This window comes from Aegilops tauschii, chromosome 1 (genome assembly GCF_002575655.3).
Source record: "Aegilops tauschii subsp. strangulata cultivar AL8/78 chromosome 1, Aet v6.0, whole genome shotgun sequence".
NCBI lineage: Eukaryota > Viridiplantae > Streptophyta > Magnoliopsida > Poales > Poaceae > Aegilops > Aegilops tauschii.
Genome location: NC_053035.3, coordinates 477,593,616 through 477,614,460, shown reverse-complemented (window position 1 = coordinate 477,614,460; position 20,845 = coordinate 477,593,616). Strand labels below are relative to the sequence as shown.

Below are 20,845 nucleotides of genomic sequence, written 5' to 3'. Positions count from 1 at the left end.
TAGTCCCTGTTCATTCTGTAACTCCTGTTTCGAGTTACTAATCTTAGCAACTGAACTAGTATCAAATACCCAGGGGCTACTATGAACACTAGCAAGTTACACAATAATCTGCATATCAAATATACCTTTGTTCACTTTGCCATCCTTCTTATCCGCCAAATGTTTAGGGCAGTTCCACTTCCAGTATAAGCACTCAGTTTCAGGCTTGGGTCTAGCTTTGGGCTTCTTCACGGGAGTGGCAACTTGCTTGCCATTCTTCTTGAAGTTCCCTTTTCTTTCCCTTGCCCTTTTACTTGAAACTAGTGGTCTTTTCAACCATCAACACTTGATGCTCTTTCTTGATTTCTATCTTCGCCGATTTCAGCATCGCGAAGAGCTCGGGAATCGTTTTCGTCATCCCGTTGCATATTATAGTTCATCACGAAGTTCTAGTAGCTTGGTGATAATGACTAGAGAACTCTGCCAATCACTATCTTATCTGGAAGATTAACTCCCACTTGATTCAAGCGATTGTACTACCCAGACATTCTGAGTACATGCTCACTGGCTGAGCCATTCTCCTCCATCTTGTAGGCAAAGTATTTGTCAGAGGTCTCATACCTCTCGACATGGGCATGAGTCTGAAATACCAATTTCAACTCTTGAAACATCTCATATGCTCTGTGGCGTTCAAAATATTTTTGAAGTCCTGGTTCTAAGCCGTAAAGCATGGTGCACTAAACTATCAAGTAGTCATCATACCGAGCTTGCAAAAAGTTCATCACGTCTGCATCTACTCCTGCAATAGGTCCGTCACCTAGCGGTGCATCAAGGACATAATTCTTCTGTGCAGCAACGAGGATAATCCTCAGATCGCGGACCAAGTCCGCATCATTGCTACTATCATCTTTCAACTTAGTTTTCTCTAGGAACATATTAAAAATAAAACAGGGAGCTACATCGCAAGCTATTGATCTACAACATAGATATGCAAATACTATCAGGACTAAGTTCATGATAAATTATGCTCAAATAATCATATTACTTAAGAACTCCCGCTTAGATAGACATCCCTCAAGTTATCTAAATGATCACGTGATCTAAATCAACTAAACCATGTCCGATCATCACGTGAGATGGAGTAGTCATTAATGGTAAACATCTCTATGTTAATCATATCTACTATATGATTCATGTTCGACCTTTCGGTCTCCAATGTTCCGAGGCCATGTATGTACATGCTATGCTCGTCAAGTTTAACTCAGGTATTCCGCATGTGCAAAACTGTCTTGCACCCATTGTATGTGAACGTAGAGCCTATCACACCCGATCATCACGTGGTGCCTCAGCACAGAGAACTTTCACAACGGTGCATACTCAGGGAGAACACTTATACCTTGAAATTTTTTGTAAGGGATCATCTTATAATGCTACCGCCGTACTAAGCAAAATAAGATGCATAAAAGATAAATATCACATGCAATCAATATATGTGACATGATATGGCCATCATCATCTTGTGCCTTTGATCTCCATCTCCAAAGCACCGTCATGATCTCCATCGTCACCGGCTTGACACCTTGATCTCCATCGTAGTGTCGTGGTCGTCTCGCCAACTATTGCTTCTACAACTATCGCTAACGCATAGTGATAAAGTAAAGCAATTACATGACGTTTGCATTTCATACAATAAAGCGACAACCATAAGGTTCCTGCCAGTTGCCGATAACTTTTACAAAACATGATCATCTCATACAACAACGCATATCACATCATGTCTTGACCATATCACATCACAACATGTCTTGCAAAAACAAGTTAGACGTCCTCTACTTTGTTGTTGCAAGTTTTACGTGGCTGCTACGGGCTTCTAGCAAGAACCGTTCTTACCTACGCATCAAAACCACAACGGTGTTACGTCAAGTTTGTTGTTTTAACCTTCAACAAGGACCGGTCGTAGTCAAATTTGATTCAACTAAAGTTGGAGAAACAGACACCCGCCAGCCACCTTTATGCAAAACTATTTGCATGTCTGTCGTGGAACCGGTTTCATGAACGTGGTCATGTAAGGTTGGTCCGGGCCGCTTCATCCAACAATGCCGCCGAATCAAAATAAGATGTTGGTGGTAAGCAGTATGACTATCACCGCCCACAACTCTTTGTGTTCTACTCGTGCATATCATTTACGCATAGACCTGGCTCGGATGCCACTGTTGGGGAATGTAGCATGCAATTTCAAAAAAAATCCTACGATCACGCAAGATCTATCTAGGAGATGCATAGCAACGAGAGGGGGAGAGTGTGTCCACGTACCCTCGTAGACCGAAAGCGGAAGCGTTAGGTTAACGCGGTTGATGTAGTCGAACGTCTTCACGATCCAACCAATCTAGTACCGAACGTACGGCACCTCCGAGTTCAGCACACGTTCAGCTCGATGATGTCCCTCGAACTCTTGATCCAGCAGAGGGTCGAGTGAGAGTTTCGTCAGCACGACGGCGTGGTGACGGTGATGGTGATGTGATCCACTCAGGGCTTCGCCTAAGCACTACGATGCTATGACCGTAGGAGTAAACTGTGGAGGGGGGCACCGCACATGGATAAGAAACAACTGTTGTGCCTTTGGGGTGCCCCCTGCCCATGTATATAAAGGAGGGGAGGAGGAGGTGGCCGGGACCATTTCGAGACTCCTCGTCATGTCCGTGATCTCATCCGGGACTCCGAACAATCTTAGGTCACCGAAATACATAACTCATAATACAAATCGTCATCGAACGTTAAGCTTGCGGACCCTACGGGTTCGAGAACTATGTAGACATGATCGAGACACATCTCCGATCAATAACCAATAGTGGAACCTGGATGCTCATATTGGTTCCTACATATTCTACGAATATCTTTATCGGTCAAACCGCAATAACAACATACGTTATTCCCTTTGTCATCGGTATGTCACTTGCCCGAGATTCGATCGTCGGTATCATCATACCTAGTTTATTCTCGTTATCGGCAATTCTCTTTAGTCGTTCTGTAATGCATCATCCCGTAACTAACTCATTAGTCACATTGCTTGCAAGGCTTATAGTGATGTGCATTACCGAGAGGGCCCAGAGATACCTCTCCGATACTCGGAGTGACAAATTCTAATATTGATCTATGCCAACCCAACAAACACCTTCAGAGACACATGTAGAGCATCTTTATAATCACCCAGTTACGTTATGACGTTTGATAGCACACAAGGTGTTCCTCCGGTATTCGGGAGTTGCATAATCTCATAGTCAGAGAAATATGTATAAGTCATGAAGAAAGCAATAGCAATAAAACTTAATGATCATTATGCTAACCTAACGGATGGGTCTTGTCCATCACATCATTCTCCTAATGATGTGATCCCGTTCATCAAATGACAACACATGTCTATGGTTAGGAAACTTAACCATCTTTGATTAACGAGCTAGTCTAGTAAAGGCTTACTAGGGACACGGTGTTTTGTCTATGTATCCACACATGTATCAAGTTTCCAGTTAATACAATTCTAGCATTAATAATAAACATTTATCATAATATAAAAAATAAAAAATAACAACTTTATTATTGCCTTTAGGGCATATTTCTTTGCTCCCGCCATGCACGAGCTCCGGCTATCCAACACACGCACACATGAAGCAACATGCTGAAGCGATGGTTGGGACAACGTGGGCAAGGCCACAGACGCGGGTCGACCGTGATGCATTGGTTGTGTTTGTACTACGGGTGCTGGCCGATGATGCCATGAATACGTTTGTGCGGCGCGGGTGGAGTTCAGGTAGTGAGGTACTGGTACGCGCTGGGTGCGTGCAAGGATACGACCTCATGTGTTCTTGTAGACGTGTTTTTTTGCCACATCAGCCCCGACCAATGGGCCCCAATGGTTAGGTTTCCTATCAAAAACGTGATCAAATAGGGATCAGTCCAATGTGTGATGGTTGGACCCCCAAAGACAGTGTACCTTTATGCAATTATAACTCCATCAAAATAAATACTCCCATGTCCCAGCCATCCAACAGAGTAAACCAGTCGCACCAAAGCGATAGAACTGACAACACATAATAGCACCTCCGCGTGAAGCAACGATACCCCAAACATGCCTTTTTGTCCGAAGTGTTTGGGGTATCGTTGCTGGCTGAAGCGTTTGGGGTATCGTCGTTGGCTGGTCCTCGATCTTGCCAAGCTCGGCCCCGGTTTTTTCCACACTCAAGGACTGGTGGAACAGAAATGTTGAGGCTTTGGACTCGTCAAGGCGGAAGCATTTTGGCAAGGTGCTCATTTATGTGTTGTGGCATGTATGGAGGAAGAGGAATCAGAGGATTTTCCATAATGCCTCTCTATAGGTGTTAGATGTTGCTTACCTCGTCAAGGAGGACCTTGTCCAGTTGCGTTTAGCTATGGCAAATGGAATGTAATTTCTAGGGCTTTTTTGTCTTGTAAATATCGTTTGTACGCTTTTTTATTTTTTCCCCCTATCTATATGAAATCTGGCAGAGCGCCTGCCTTTTATCTAAATAAAACCCCCCAAAAATAAATCCCAGCCAGCCATGGAAGATGCTGCTCGAGCTAGGCAGTGAACTCTGACAAACCATTGTTGCGCTACTACTTGACATTTTCCATATGTACTACTATCTACTACTGGCATTCTCAAATCAACAAGCAAGACTTGAATCAATAAATTAAGAACATACAAGAGCTAACGTTAACCTATACTTGAATAAAGGACAAGGACATCAACTCATATCATCATCAAATTCACTCCCTCCCGCTCTTGGATGAAATTCATCAGAGTCACTGTCCTCATAATACAAGGGGCAAGATGTAATAAACTGATTCTCACCTAAATTGAACTTGTATTAATAAACTAAGCACTCTTTCCTTAGATATGTCAATACAGGTGATGAGAATGGGGCTTGGACTGATTGAGTTTGTTTTTCAGCTTGCTTGTCTGCATATTGTCTATTAGCTTCAAAGTTGAGTGGCCAATACCCTCGTGCTTGGAATAATTGAGCTCGTTCTTCGGCTTGTCTCCCCGCAAATTTTATATCACCTTTATGGTCGAGTGGATAAAATCCTCCAAGTATCTCCTGCCTAGATAGGAACATCAGAACTCTGCCTATGAAGAATTCTAACATGGTAGTGGTTCACACGTGTATGCAGTGGGGATGGATCCAAGGAGCAAGGGGCTCCTTTCTTGCAAGGGCATAGGTTTATTGCCCATGATATTGTAATGATAAGCTAATTAATTAATTAACTCTGACAATGACACAAACGAACTGCTCTGACAGTAGCTAGCTTAATTTACCTTTCATCTGATCGATAGTGTGTAAGGTCAGCCATATGAAGATTGTAACAAGGAACAAATACTTGTGGGACAATCACAAATGAATTTCTTCATGTTCAAGTGTGTATGCTGAGAAGTTGTTTGAACGAAATGAATTATTCACAAATTCTTGCTACAATTGTTTGCATAGTTCATTTTTCATTATAATCTCATAATCATGGTGGCATCCTCACCACCTCAAGGAGAAAGTACCAAATCCATCGGATACGGACAGATACATGCCACCAGTCTCAGGAGAGTTTCCAACAAAGCAATTATTAACTTACAAAAAGTTAGGACAAAATAAAGATGGACATACCCGCCAGCTGATTCAAGAGTGAGGTGTGTCATTCAGCGTTATTTGGCATTGGGGTCTCAAACTTAGATAAACCCTTACTTGTACCCCCAAGCTCACTACTATTCCCCTCATCCTTAGGTTGCAGGTGGGAGTGGATAATAGTGGGACTAAGTTATCCCATCCCACTTAAACTGTTTACTGGAATCCCGTGGGACACCACAAAATTTAAATGGGCTATCTTATTTAATCCATTGGGAACCCGCTAAACCCACTTTGCCCGCCCCCAACAGTTCTCTACCATGATCACACATCTGGTACTTCGCCGGAGCGCCAATCGACCGGGGAGGCGCGGCAAACTGACCGGCCTCAAGCGAAGTGCTTGACGTTTCTTGGGACTTCATGACGCAGCCCATGGCGCCCACAATGGATTTAGTTTTGCATGTCGTCGCCCACCTCAGACCTCCGTCTTCATCTTCGCCCTCCTCTCCTTCCTCCTCGCGATGGACGCCGCCACACCATCCAAGAATCCTAGGACGATTTCATGCGTCGGGTCGCCGTGGAAGGTGAAGAACTCGGTTTCCGCTGTCACCTCGTCGGCCGACCAGTTCGTGACGCCAGAGAAGATGAAGAAGACGGTGGCGGCCAGGGCGTCAGTTGCCGCCGATCTGGTGACGCCGGAGAAGACGTAGCCACGGCCGCTGCTGCAGAGGGGCCGCAGCGGCGCCGTCGTGGCACTGTCTGTCAAGTAGGTCCGGATGGCGGCACTCGAGCTGCAGCGGGTGGGCAGCAGCCCCGCGGCGGAGGTTGATGCAGGGGTGGACGCGCTCGAGTCTGTTGAGAGGGAGCTCGGCGTGGGCGCCGGCGCCAGCCGCTTCCCCGTCAAGCACATGCCCGAGGTCAAGCTGCCAGAGAGGCACCTGCCACAGATCTGGGATTTCAGTTTGACCTCCTGTTTACGCCCAGAAAAACTAGTCACGTTGTTAGAGTTTTGTCGAATATTATTGTACAAGGTAGGTTATGGTTGGACTTGATTTTAGACTGTGTGTAGACAGGATAGGAGTTGTGTCCTAATAGGACACTTGTATCCTAGGCCTTTCATATATAACGAGGGTAGACACACGATGTAATTTAAGCCAACATAATAGCACAGGCACGCGGGGGAGCCGGCGCGTGTGCCGGCGCCCGGGCGGCAAGAGTGCGGTATTGTAGCGGTGCCATGGGGAGGAGCGTCCGTGGTCATGCCCCGAGGATGTAGCCATAAAGATGAACCTCGTTAACAAATCTCGGTGTCGTGTTTATGTGATTGTTTGGTCCTCGGTAGATCGACGGAGTACCTCGGATTTATTCTAACACACGTCCTCTTAGTTTCAGATCGTCACCAGTCACCAGTCCAGTAAAACCAACATCAATCTGCGAGGATAACAAGAGCCAAGGTCCATATACACAAACTCTGTTCTATGGTGGGATTCTACCTGCGTACTCACTTAAAACCCACTTAACCCGACTATGCTTTGGCGGGCTGTCCGCTCACACCCACCAAACTGTAGTGGGATGTAGTGGGCTGAGATGGGACACCCACGAGCAGTCCCACCTGCAGCCTGACCTCCTCCACATGCTCTGGTGCCCTAATCAAAACAAGCACGATGATGTGTCAGCGACTATTATGATGAAGACAGTGGACATATATCTAGGATTTGTTGGCATTTTCTATTTTTTTCCATGAGAAAGACAGCGCAACAAATAGTTAATACATTGTGATTTCTGACGGATATTGCCACAAAGTTTGGAGACCAATTGTTTAGCGCAAATGTCTTTGTCTCGCATTGGAGAATTGAACTTATAAGAATGCGGTGTAAGTACTAGGTAATTGTGTGCTGCATGCAGTGCTGAACTCCGGTTCATAACTCGCCGATCAATGGATGGTGCTCTGTTTTTTTCTCTCCATGCTTCTTGACTAGGCAAGAATACCAAAATCTTGCAGCTTCGTCAGCGGTGGCCGGACCGGCCGGCCGCTGCCCTCCAGCCCAGTGGCAGCTTCGTCATCTGATCGGCATCGACGCTGTTATGTGATCCAAAGGATGTGTACAGTACAGGACCGAGTGAGCCTCGTCCTAGGGGTCCAACAGAGTGAGCACGTTGTTGACAAGGAGCGCGTCGGCCAATGTGGAGCTCCCTGCTTGCCTTGCTGACGGGGGTGGCTTGCTCGGTGGAGTAGAGTGACTGGTGGAGGCTGATCTTGGGGTCTTGAAGAATTTCATTGGAAACTTATCTGGGAGTGACATTAGTTCAGAAAGACACAGGTTAACAGGTTAAATGCACAAGCATGCAGCAGGATGGAGAGGGTTATTACGCACTAATGAATTGGTCAATCAAGCTAGATTGTGTGTAAATGAAAAAATGGCATATCCCTCAGAGTACTACTCTATGTTCCAGCAAAAGCACAGTTCTATGCAAGAGGCACAACACCAACGTCCCGGGACAATGTTACCCAGTTCACATAATGGACTCGATGCTACCTTCTTCATCAGAGAGAACTAACATACACAAGGACAGTGTTATCAGTCAGTACTATTTACCTTGCTACAAAAAAATCACAGGAAGAATGAGTGCAGGCTCCCCTAATCCCCACCATAAGTAACAAAGTAAAGAGAACAACGGGTATTGCCTTCACTAACTCAACTTATATAAATATACATCATCAGCTATCCTTCCTTCTTGGAAGAATGATCAGAAGCAGACGAGGATGCAGAGCTCGCCCAGGCCCTATCTTTCGACTTGCTTAACACAAGCACAACATGCCGCATCAGCAGTCCCTCGCACGGCGACAGGTAACTACTCTACATAGCAGAGCAATTTTCAACAACTCAATGATCGACAGCGGCTTTATCTTCCAAATCCAGATTAGTGTCGAGGATCCCTGGACCCAGAGAACTGTCCCTGATGTAATATTTTGGCCCATGCTACGAGATCGCCTCCCAGATATATTGGTTGCACAGGTGCACGACCTGTTAGCATCTCCAACAGCACAACGCCATAACTCTATGTCAGATTTCTCAGTGACCATCATGGTGTACGCATATTCTGATCAAATGACGAGAGCTGGATCAGCCCTTTGTACATCAGCAAACCAGTAAAAATTTCTGAATAAATGACAGTAAGGCAGGGCAAATCCATTGGAGCTGCTGAGCAAGGCAGGGCAAATCCATTGGACCAGTAAAACAGAACTACAGCATGCTCTTTCATAACTCACACGTAGAATGGAGCTCTTAACAACAATCTAGGATTCACTTACTGCTTGGTCAGCTGCGATGTACTTACAATGGTGCAAACTGGAAGGTGATCTTGCAGACGCAATGGTGCGGACTGACGATGTTCCATCATCACAATGTAGTTATTTGAAAGCCAAGTCTGGAGTTCTTGCTTGAAGAATTGAAGTTCTTTCTGATTGACAACTCATGCATTTCCTGTACTAACCAACAAACTGGAAGAAGTTCATATACAAATTTAATCGACAATCATGTACACTGGACACCCTATCGCCACATCAAGAAGTTTATTTCAGTATAAATCGGTAAAAAGATTGATCGAACCAACCATTATAGAAATGCTCTCATGTATCACCCGGCAAGTTTACTCTCTACACTATATCTTAGCTATTACTTCAGGTAATCAGTACCCAAGCAGACTAAGAAACAGGTGGGGTGGTAAATCCAAATTCAAAACGATGTATTATAGTGGTAGAGATATTGGTATACACAGAACAGCACACTGTAATGATCAAGTAGTGATTGTGTAGTTTTGTAGCACAAAAAGAATTGAACAACCTGGTGATCCAAGTCTGAAGCCAGAGGCTCAATACAGAACTTAAGAAATTTAGAACAGTAACATATAGTGGATTATTAGGTTCAAACATATAGTGGATTATTAGGTTCAGTCGCACAGGTCTGAGAATACAGGGAGTAGAAATATCTAATGTGAAGAAGTTTGAAGCTCCCCTCAAGCTGATTTTCCAATTGCATACCAATAGAGTTTAGGCTCTGTGGCCTGCCTGTGCTTGTGACGAGGCAAAGGAAGGAAGAGGATGTAAGAAGAACAAACCTCGACACACAAACGGAGCAGAGTAAGCAATCCATCGCCGCAGACAGAACGAAACCACAGGCGACCGAGAGGTTAGGGGGTCAGCGAGATCCAAATGGTAATTCACTGTATATGAAGAAAGTAACATTTTGTCAACAATATTTGGTCTCAACTCTGAAGTGATCCAGTAACAAAGAATATGCTAATGGCGAACTACCAAAATCTCTTATACCACTTGGATATTACAAGGAATAACCAGTGGTTGTACTACACACTTCACAAAAAATGGAAATATGGGCATATGCATCCAAACGACCATTGTTAGAAAGAAGCATATATACACATGCAAGTGGGCAAACGACGTACAAACAATTGCATGGATACAGGCGGACAGAGACGGAAAAAAGGTAACGACCTGATCCCATGGCGGCATTTCTGTCATCTGTGTCCTCTAAAGAAACGAGCGGGACTGCAGCAGCTAGCTCACTGGAAAAAGAATAGTCGCATCCAACTTAGATATAAGCACAGACGACACACGTGGACAGAAGAAGATCAAGGGCTAGAAGAATCACCAACCTGTAAACCCAGGCAGCAAGTTGCAGCAAGATCATCACCTGCAAGTAGGAAACTGGAGCACCAGAGCAGCCAGATTAGTAGAAAATCTAAGAGAAAGGAACTAAAATAATGAGCTCCAGAGAACAACGGTCAAGAAAAAATCAGTCTAGTTACTGGACGGAACTTTGCGTAAATTATTAGAACTGAAGAAATGGAAATAAATCTTCAGGATGTTCAATATATCATGTATGCCTCAAATAGTATAATAATGTAGAAGTAACTACAACCGAGAGGAGCACAACACACACCATAGGACAGAAGATGAGCTGCGACCAATCATCCAAAACCATGGACATCATAACTCAAATTAGTAGAAGCAGGACTCAAAATATGCAAATCCAAGTGTATCTGCGGTAGAAAGTAGGGCATAAAAAATAACACTACGGTTCCATGATGATCAGCCATAAATACTTGCTGATTGATGTTCTTACAATTCATAATACAAATGCATGCCTCATAAACATCTGTAAGTCATTATCTCAAAAAAGTACCTTTGGGTGGTGATACCCAGGGGATCCTTCATGGACAAGTGGAAGTCGAAACTACAAACAATTCAGAAAATCTAGACACAATTTAAGGAAGAAGGGAGAGACAAGGTCTACTATTATTTCACACTGTAATCTATATATCCATCTAAAATGATCTGCATTATAAGGCTAATTTAAAACTGAAGCAAGAAGCAGTTAAGATGAAAATGCATTAGAACCATTTTGACCCAATTGATGCATCAAGAAGTGTTCAGACTTCAGAGAACATGGAATCCGTTCTTCTCTGGGAGAAAAAAAGCTCTGCCGTTTCAGCAGCAGAGTCACCCCTTTCCTGCTGCACCGAAATAGACCAAGAGCTTCTGAAGAGAAGGGAATGGCAGAGTTAGGATCTCTGTCTCTATGGCGAGGCATTTCATTGAGCACAGGGATATGAAAGTCCAGCACACATTTCATCAAGTCACAAGTGATTGATCACCGTAATTAGATATCAAAGCATGAATCCTGTGTTATTCAAATTGGATAAGCACATGAAGTAAATAAAGTGTTGGTAAATCATTCTTTGGTCACAGATGTTGGATCATATAATAAGATGACTGTCAAAGATGAGACTACAGAATTTCACTTAGTTAGTATACCTGCTATCCAGAATCATCAAGAAGCTACTATTAAAGGGGTGCATTATTGAAGACAGACCAACACGTTCATAGTAGTATCAGACTAGCACAAAATTGTTGCATACCAGATGGGTTACAAAAGATGAAAAGAGAAACAGTTCCACCATAACTTTTACCCCAAAGCTTTATAAGCTACTAAAATCTGAAGAAACTACTCCAGACATTCCCCCGCACCCCCATATTACACTCAGCAGTATAATCTCAAGTGCAATCTCCTAATACAAAAAAAAAAAGCAGATACGGCAATGATTGCTTCTCACAGCTGACAGTAATCAGATTAACCAGCTTATCTATGCATACAACAAGCTTGGTCTCAATTCAAGAGATTGGCATTCAACTGACAAGCATCAACTTCAGGAAAAACAAGTACAACCTTATACCCTTGCCCTGGATCTCTTCATCTTATCACCACTTGATTTCTTTCCCCTGCTCTTCTTCTCTTCCTTGTCAGCTATAAGGGCAGCAGGAGTGCTTTCCCCATCAAAAAGGATTTCACCATCATCAGAATCACCCTTCATGCTCTTCTTCTTCTTCCCCTTATTCTTCTTGCTGCCAACATCCTCCACCTCCTCGGGTGCTTGCTTGCCCTTACTTTTCTTGTTGCTGGCTTCCTTGGTTTCACGCTGACTCTTCTTACCCTTCTTTTCTGCAGGGCTGGCATCATCCACCTCCTTGTCCAAAGCACGCTTCTTATCCTTGCCCTTCTTTGGGGTCTTCAGGTCCTCACCAGCAGAAAGCTCCTCTACCGAAGGAGCAGCCTCCTTCTTCCTCCTCTTCTCAGTCACCTCTGGGGCTTCTTCCATCACAGCATCTTCAGTCTGATCCTTCTTGTTCCTTTTCCTCTTGTACTTCAAACCTTCAGCTCCACCATTGGCATCTTTCAGCGCCTTCATCTTCTTGTCCTTGCGCTTGCTGCCAGTCCCAACTTCTGCAGCATCGATGACCTCTCCGGCACCAACTCCTGCTTCCAATCGCGCAACCGGAACCTCAATCTTCATGCCCAACTCCGGCACAACCTGGTAAATTGGCAGTGCAACCGAATCCACAGCCTTCAAATGCAGAGCCCTCACGTTTTCCCACTTCTTGGGCACCTTCTCCACGGCAGCCTCCACTGCCGCCATCACATTGTCAACGATCTCCTCCTCCTCCATGTCCAGCCTGCCCACCTTGATCCCCGAGCAGGTCCCGGTCCGCAGGTACAGGAAAGTGGAGCTGAGGACCTTGCGGACCTGCTCCGGCCAGCCAGCCCGGGTGAAGTCGACGGCGATGGGGGCCTTCTTGGTGGAGTAGAAGGATTTGCCGAGGAGGCGGGGCAGCATGGGGAGCAGGGCGCGGTCGGCGAGGAAGAGGTCGTAGGAGGCGGCGAAGCGGCGGCGCGACTCGTAGGGGCGGTAGTCGGTGCGCAGGGCGGAGAAGGGGACGACCTCCGAGACGGGCAGCTTGAGGGACCTGGCGGCGTCGAGGATGGCGGCGGCGGCGGGGGAGCCGGAGCCGGCGCGGTCGTCGGAGATGACGCAGACGGAGGCGGCCGAGTGGGCGACGACGGGGTGCGGGAGCGGGAGGAGGTGCGGCTTGGTGGTGGGCTTGGGCGGGACGCGGCGGAGCGAGAGCTGGAGCACGACGAGGTCGTCGCGCTCGTCGGCGAGCAAGTTCGGCGGCGCCTCCGCGGCGCGCTCGCGCATCCACTTGGTGAGGGACGCCACGGCGCTGGCCGCCGTCGCGCGCGGCACCTCGTGCGCCGCCTTGTCCTTCAGCTGCGGCTGCGTCGGCGGCGACATGGCGGCTGCGGCGGCGGTTTAGGGTTTAGCGTGGCGGCGGAAAGAGGAGAGGAGGAGGAGGAGCCTGGCCGCGAGACCCTATTATACGAGACCGCACCTTACGCGGCCATCCTTGGGCCCGCGGGAATGGCCCGGCCCAAACAGAAGGGCGTCGTAGTACCTGGGCCAGGTCGTAACCCCTCAAAAAAATAACAACTGGGCCAGCTCGTCCCACGCTGCTTCCTCTCCTTCCTCTCTCTCGCTGGCCGGCTCCGTCCGCCCGCGCCATCCCTCGCTCCGGCGTGCAGAATTTTGAAGGGGACCGCGCCGAAGCCACCGTTGTGACTTGTGAGTGTCTCCTCCCTCTCCTGGCGTCCTAAATTTCGGTAAATCTATGCATGACATTGGGCGCGCACTTGACCTGTTCGATGAAATGCCCGAACCTTGGTTGACTTGTGCCCTGTGTCACCTGCAGTATTTGGAGCATCGTGAGCTCCGGCATCAACGTCTCGATCCTCAAGTGCTTGGGAAATGAGTGCAGGTGAGGACGTGGCGTTCCGATTCATCTCCTATGCAATGCTCATGCCATGCATGTAGTAGGTTCATGCTCACTGTTGTTACATTTAGATATCTGGCGGTGGCCAACAACTTTGTGCTCCCTCAGCGTGTTACCCGTCATCTACCCCATCACCAACTTGGCATCATAGATCACACACCAGCCGCTGCATAACCTTGTGACTTCTCACAGGTGGCGCGTTTGGCGGAAACAGGGGAGCGAGGCCTGTACCTCCTGAAAAAGGTGTATTCCCCCTCGATCACTTGCATGAGTGCGACCTGGTAAGTTGCGACCGCTCTTGTTTTTCTCGTAGGGGTGTAATGTTTAGCAGGTGTTATATGAGAGTTGCCTGTTCAAACAGGAGAAGAAGGACTATCTTGCTTGCCTGAAGTCTACAGGAGCTCAGTCTGAAAAATGTCGGATGTTCTCGAAGAAATACTTGGAATGTAGGATGGAGAGGTTAGCATGCTTATTCCCTGTGTACTAATTTCAGAACTACTCTACGGTGGTAATGTAGTTGACTCGCCTGTTTTTATTTCGCACATCCACCAGGGTAATGATTTAGGGTGCACTTGCCTCGAAAGCAAACTTAATATTGACCTCACCAGGCAAGACAGGTGTTTGGCACTGAAACAAAAAATAATAATAACTTTGCCAAGCAAACTAGTATGCATGGGCAAGAAAATCTTGCCAAAGTAGAAACTACAGTTTATTTATTGCCGCAGCATGTTAACATCATGTCCTGAACCGTTTTTGGTAGTTGGGTGAGGAAACAGTTTATTGCTTCATTAACCTACAGCAAACCAAGCCTGGCCTCCGTACATGTTTGATTATTTGCCTCCTCTGGCACAACACATGTGTAATGTGCTGCATCCAGGTTTGTCTATTTGATGGTTGCGGGAAGCAACCAACAAATGTAACTACTTGTTTTAGCCTTCTAGGAGATGTTTAGTGCTTGCAGTAGTCGATATTTCTTATGAACGTTATAAGCTGAAGTTCTGACTTGCATTGGGAAGGGTTCTTACCAACTTTGACATCTGAAATTCACTGTTCAGGCTCATAAGCAAGATGCTTTTCATTTATTTATTTTGGTTTGACACTGCTCTATCTAGTAGGATTTCTAATCGCGATATTCTTGTGCAATCCAGGAACCTGATGGCAAAGCAAGATATGTCGGAGCTTGGGTTCAGCAACACAGACGTTGTGGTTACACCTTCTGAGAAGAACAACAAACTGGAGAGTCCAACAAGTGACTCAAAAGAGAAGAAATAGCTGTTCAACTTGCAAGTTCCTTATCTAATGGTTAATATCATTCGGTACTCCCAACACAAGTTTTAGGAAGTGCTGCCAGAAATTAAGGAGTACCTTCATCTTAAGGGCAAAAGAATAATCATGAGAGTATGTAATTTGTTGGATTGAGATTAAGCAGAAAGAAAAATCACAAATCCTTTTACTTACTAGTGTTATATCAACACAAAATTATTGTTGCTGAACCCTAATAATCATGAGTTATGCGGTGACCAGACCACCAACTGGTTCGAGAGCATTACTAAAATCAGCTTGTGACAGCACATGCCATTTGTGGCTGACTGTTTTTATAAGAACTATCTAAATTTTCTATGGCATGTATTTTCATCATAATAAAGTCTATATCCCCTAAAAGATGACACAGGCCTCTTCATGGTGGCTGGTACCGGAATTGTGTGTGCTAACTGCTTATAATTTTGTATCGAATGGAACATGTTGTCCCCGGGAAGCTTGGTCTGACAAAGCAAGCGTTGATTCCTTGTTAACATCGTCAAACTGTACAGAAGGTTTCTTTATATCAGTTCTTGTGCGAAATGCACAGTAGTCGCTACAGGATTCAGGCACACTTGTGTCCTTGTTTATTTGATCTGTTCCTTATTGTCTTCTAGGCATGTGGCACCAGAAATTTGTCGATCTTTTCCTAATTCCTTTTACTCCAGGGAGATACTTTTATTTATATATCTTACAAATGCCAGACTTGTCACCACCATTGTGGTTCTGCATTCTGCCCATGGTAGTCCACTCGGTTCTAGCCTTCTGAAAGACTGAAACCACTGTGTAGATGCAGTTAGCTTTGCCACTTGCCCTCCTATTGTGCTGCCGACTTTGGGCTACTCAACTGCGTTTTTTGCAATTCAGTAATGCAGGTTGTGTTGATATGCCATGCACTTTCCTCGGTGGCCAGTTTAGATTCTGTGAAAAAAGATACATGGACAGTAAATAATCGTAGCGAGTAAGGCCTTTATCTGAAGGTTTTCCAAGGACAGTAATTTAAACATACCTTTGCAACTCCATATATGCAGCACAGTATGATCTGGTCAACGTGCCTGTTGAAAAAGAGAGCAGTTTGTTGGCTGATAATTTGCTGACAAGGGAGTATACTCGCTCCAAAATTTGCTGACTAAGTTGCAATCTTTCCAGAAGCCGCTCCTCAAGTGAATTCAAATGACGCTTCAACTCTCGTGGCAGCCTCTGTATTATGATTTAAATGTTGATACGGACTTGACGTTCATTTTTAACAGATATACTTTACATCATGAGTTTTTTTCAGAAAACCCAATGGTAGCCCTCTGTTCCATAATTCTTGTCGTGGTTTTAGTTTAAAATTGAACTAAAACCACAGCAAGAATTATGCAACAGAAGGAGTACTCTGTTTTACCAATTCCATGTAGATGATGTCTATTCTAATGATGTGTTTCTAATCATACGAACATTGTTACACCAGATGACACTAGCATATGGCTCACTGTGTGACATGTTTCAGCAGATGGCACACAAGAAAATGTTGTTTTATCTACTATTTGTAGATGCTCATGCTAAGAAAAGAAATCATCTGTTCTTTTGTCATGTGATTCTGTATATATGCTAGTCAAGCAAGGTGCTGCAACCAATCACAACCAGAGTAGATGGGAAAAGATTCGTCAGAACACTGACGAATGGTTATACACTGTCTTTGAGTCTGTCATTGAAGAAACCAGTGCTTTTTCTACCTTTTTTTTGGAAAAGGAGGTTAAAACCCCGGCCTCTGCATCTTTTTTTAAAAAAGAAGAAGGACCCCGGCCTCTGCATCTGGACGATGCATGCAGTCCAGATACCATGCATGGAGGCCCATTAATCCTGCCATCCGCACGGCAGAGGCCTACGCGGCGGGGCGCGATGCCAACTCCTCGAGCACCCCATTGCCCCAGCACATTCGCCCGAAGTGGGGGAGAAGATCGTGGAGGGCGCCGCCGTCGGTGTAGTTGTGTGACGCTAGGAACAAGCACTCGCCGTTGCTGGCGGCCGGGGTCAGTAACAAATGCCCGTAGCTCTGCCTTGCACTTTCCCATGGAAAGGGAGATCGAGGTGCCTGACCCCCAGCGGGACGGCGAGGACGAGCTCCTTCGGCAAGAGCCACTCTGCGGCACGCAGCTGGATCTGCGTGTGGTGCTGGGTTTGAGGGCGACGTGGATCTCCACGCGGACACCCGTTTAATCGCCAAAATGGTGTGTTGCCGTGCGTGCTTATGGTAATTTTTTTCAGACTCATGATTATAACTTACAAAGAAATAAAGAATAGTAAATCTAGTATAAATCATATACTAAGCTATCTAGTTTTTACTCCACTTATGACTCAATTTAATGAAATTCCTTGGTGAATCTTTCAAAGAAAATTATGCACTGAGATTAGGCCCTATATTTGGGTTTGGCACAGGGACCCCGGTTTTGCCGGCCCGGCCCTGAAAGAGATACAACAGTAAGTCTGAAGCCACCGTCTAGGCAACAACTGTCGCTACTCCTATCTAGTTGATGCAGGGATGCTGATAGTCTGGGCCTAATACCAAACATACCTCGCAGCCAAACCTAACATCTAAGACCTGAGGCCCCAACCAAGCCACTTGCCGGGTATGGGGCACACACTGGTCCGGCATGCTCTCAAGGCCGCCGCCACCAACTGCCAACACTCCATCTTCAGAGTTGTACCGACGCATCAACCTTGCCCAGTCTAGCTACCGTCGACGCCACCACGGCGCCAAACGGCACCACCTCCTTGCGCGCAAACTGCTGAGCACGTCGCGGTCGCTGCCGATACACCTCAGCACCATGCCGCCAAGTACCACTAGCCGACACAGCTTGATGTCTTTGGAAGATCTGTCGTGCGTAGCACCTGCCGAACAGGCATGACAAAGCGTAGCACCTGTTGGCCAGGCATGACTTGACATTTTTCATCGAAGCTCCGTGCAAGACGAAGCCGCTCCACCTCCTGCCTCTATCTTCTAGCGCTGCTCCACAAACGATGCTCCCAGGAGAGAAACGACACCGCAATGCCGCCATCGCCCGATCTGGAGGACCAGATCTTAGGGTTTCCCCCGGAGCGGTACGAGTGGGTCGACATATAGCCATCTTTATTAATTATTCAACAAAGGTCTGACATGAACATACATACCTCAAGCCACCCGAAGCCATCACTCACACCTACAAATTCGATAATGTGAAGTGCCCTTACTCCCCATATCTAAAACCGGTGTAATCGTCGGTCCATCTACATAACGTATCGGTACCTACAACCGGTGCAGCAAACCTAAAATGGATGGGAACTGGACTGAAAGGAAGGTGAACTAGCTTGATAGATCGGTGAGGTGCACTGGTGCAGTAAAGGTGCAGTAGCGACATGGATGGGTTGTCGCCCTTGTGGAAGGCCGTCGTCTGCTTGACATTGTTCGCCGCATGGCGGGCGCAGGTCGAATTCAGGGCAATGACTTCGCCATCGCGGCGCCCGCTTGACTGCGACCAGCGTTGCCCTTGCAGCGGCCAGAGCTACCTCCACGGCCCTTACCACCATGCCGAGACGGAACCACGCGACCCCATGCTTGCTTCAGGTGGCGACTATGTGCCCGTGGGGGCCGCGTCTACGCGGGCCGGAAGGCGTCGTGCCTGCCACTCACCAGGGAGGTCGCCGTAGAGGCGGCCGGCAGGGGAACCAACTTCATCGTCTCGCGGCTGTCCATCCACGCGGCGCTCGCGCTGGTGGCCGCCGGCACGCGGGGCGAGACGTGTGGCGAGCTCCTGGCGTTCCTCGGGTCGGCGTCGCTCGACGAGTTGCACGGCGCGCCGGCCACAGAGCTGGCGCGCAAGCTCAGCGGCCTGGCGCAGACGTCCTTCGCCTGCGGCGTGTGGGTCGACCGGAGGCAGGCGCAGGAGCCGGAGTTCGTGGCCACTGCCGCGTCAAGCTACGGCGGCACGGCGCCACCGCGGAACCCGTGGATTTCGTCCAGGGCGCCGAGCAGGCGAGGCGGCGAGTGAACGCCTTCGTGGAGGGCGCGACCAGCATGCGCATCCGCGACATCCTCCCTCCAGGATCGGTCGGCTCGTCCACGGTCGTCGTCCTCGCCAACGCGCTCTACTTCAAGGGGGCGTGGTTCCAGCCATTCGACCAGTCGGTGACCACCGTGCGCGTGCCGTTCATGACGACGGGCCGGTTCGAGTTCAAGCAGCACATCGCCGTCTACCCGGGCTTCAGGGCCCTCAAGCTGCCCTACCACAACGACGGCGACCACGCCGCCGCCGCATTCTACATGCTTCTCCTTCTCCCAGACGACGGCAGCGACCTCAGCCTCGCCGGTCTCTACGACAAGGCGGCCGCAGCGCCGGAGTTCATCAGGAGCCACGCGCCGGCGGAGCAGGTCCCGGTGGGGCGGTTCATGGTCCCCAAGTTCAAGTTCACGTTCGAGTTCGAGGCGTCGGCGGACATGCGGAAGCTGGGAGTCACCAGGGCTTTCCAGGGCGGCGACTTCTCCGGCATGGTGAGCGGCGGGAACGGGCTCTCCATCTCGGGGGTGTACCACAAGGCCACCATCGAGGTGGACGAGCTGGGCACCGTGGCCGCCGCAGCGACGGCCGTGTCCATCCCGCTGAGCTTGAGCGCACCACGGCCTCCGGTGGACTTCGTGGCGGATCGGCCGTTCCTATTCGCCATTGCCGAGGAGAAAACCGGCGGGGTGCTGTTCCTTGGCCATGTGGTCAATCCTCTCGCTGGCTAGATCTGGGACTGGGAGTGGCCGAGTGGGTATAAAGAATTCTGGTGCCATATACCATCCAACTTGAGAACTGCAATATTGTCCTCAGTATGACAAGATTTTTTTTTGTTGAGGAATCCAGTATGACAAGAATCATTTGAGTTACTTCAGCAAGTAGTTTTGGCCCCCCGTACAAGTACAAGAGCCAGATTTTTTGCTGGCTTCTGGAAGTACATAATAACTACTCCCTCTGTTCCATAATATAAGAGCATTTTCAACACTAGTGTAGTGTCAGAAACGCTCTTATATTATGGGACGGAGGGAGTAGTAGGTTTCTAAAAAGTAATTTTTGGTTGAGCTTTTAAAATAAGCTACGTAGGGATCATCTTTTATTCTAGAAGCCAAAAAAAGCCAAAAAAAACTGGTCCTAAATGGTTCGAGGCGACATATGATCTACTATACGACATATCGTGTGGAAGACGTGTTACTGGAATGATAAGTTATGTGCTGCATTCAGCTGGCGACATCGACCGATTTGAATCCATTGTCAATGGAAGCTTTCACTGCTGTTAGGCCCTGAAGCATATCTGACTGACGAAATCAACACTTCCTCTGTTTAGTCTGAGAAGATTTTGACACCTCCATCGAGTGCGCCATCTCCGACTCGCTTCTGTCGTCTGATTCCCATCCAACTGCTTACCGGTTCATCGAGGAGTTAAGGCGCTCCTCAGCCCTTCATCGTACATCGGACGGCTCCGCTGGATTCACCTGCCCTGTTTAAATTCCGACAACGAACTCTGCTTTTACTTTTCAAATCACATTTCCTTACTTTTACCAACTTTCCGGCTATATAAACCACGGATCTGAGCAGGTAGAACACATGTCCCTGTATCCGGGTATAAAGCCTAGCTGCCATGTTCTGGCTGGCGTGAAACGTGTATCATTAAGCGACTCAAACCACTCGTGATAGTCCTCGGATTTTTCTATTTCATGTTCAAATCCACTGGTAGTTCTTAGACAGACTAGTCG

The 20,845-nt window shown here is 47.3% G+C and overlaps 2 protein-coding genes and 1 pseudogene across 2 annotated transcripts; 2 read left to right on the top strand and 1 right to left on the bottom strand.

Annotated features, from left to right (window-relative positions):
* Positions 1 to 11,514: 11,514 nt before the first annotated feature.
* LOC109755919 (uncharacterized) lies at positions 11,515 to 13,316 on the bottom strand. The gene has a single exon (XM_020314800.4). The coding sequence runs from the start codon at positions 13,257 to 13,259 to the stop codon at positions 11,856 to 11,858; it is 1,404 nt and encodes a 467-aa protein (XP_020170389.1). The 5' UTR covers positions 13,260 to 13,316; the 3' UTR covers positions 11,515 to 11,855.
* A 113-nt stretch (positions 13,317 to 13,429) lies between these two features.
* On the top strand, positions 13,430 to 15,247 carry LOC109755920 (uncharacterized). The gene is made up of 5 exons (XM_020314801.4): positions 13,430 to 13,586; positions 13,714 to 13,779; positions 13,987 to 14,075; positions 14,156 to 14,253; positions 14,943 to 15,247. Exons 2-5 carry the CDS (start codon positions 13,770 to 13,772, stop codon positions 15,064 to 15,066), a joined length of 321 nt encoding a protein of 106 aa, XP_020170390.1. The 5' UTR covers positions 13,430 to 13,586; positions 13,714 to 13,769; the 3' UTR covers positions 15,067 to 15,247.
* A 2,877-nt stretch (positions 15,248 to 18,124) lies between these two features.
* On the top strand, positions 18,125 to 19,980 carry LOC109755924 (putative serpin-Z12; annotated as a pseudogene).
* Positions 19,981 to 20,845: the final 865 nt, after the last annotated feature.

Bases quoted from the DNA above. Each gene is read 5' to 3' on its own strand.
- LOC109755919 (XM_020314800.4), bottom strand. From the start codon at position 13,259: ATGTCGCCGCCGACGCAGCCGCAGCTGAAGGACAAGGCGGCGCACGAG.
- LOC109755920 (XM_020314801.4), top strand. The intron at 14,076-14,155 runs GTAAGTTGCGAC...CTGTTCAAACAG, and splicing joins ACTTGCATGAGTGCGACCTG to GAGAAGAAGGACTATCTTGC. The intron at 14,254-14,942 runs GTTAGCATGCTT...TGTGCAATCCAG, and splicing joins TTGGAATGTAGGATGGAGAG to GAACCTGATGGCAAAGCAAG.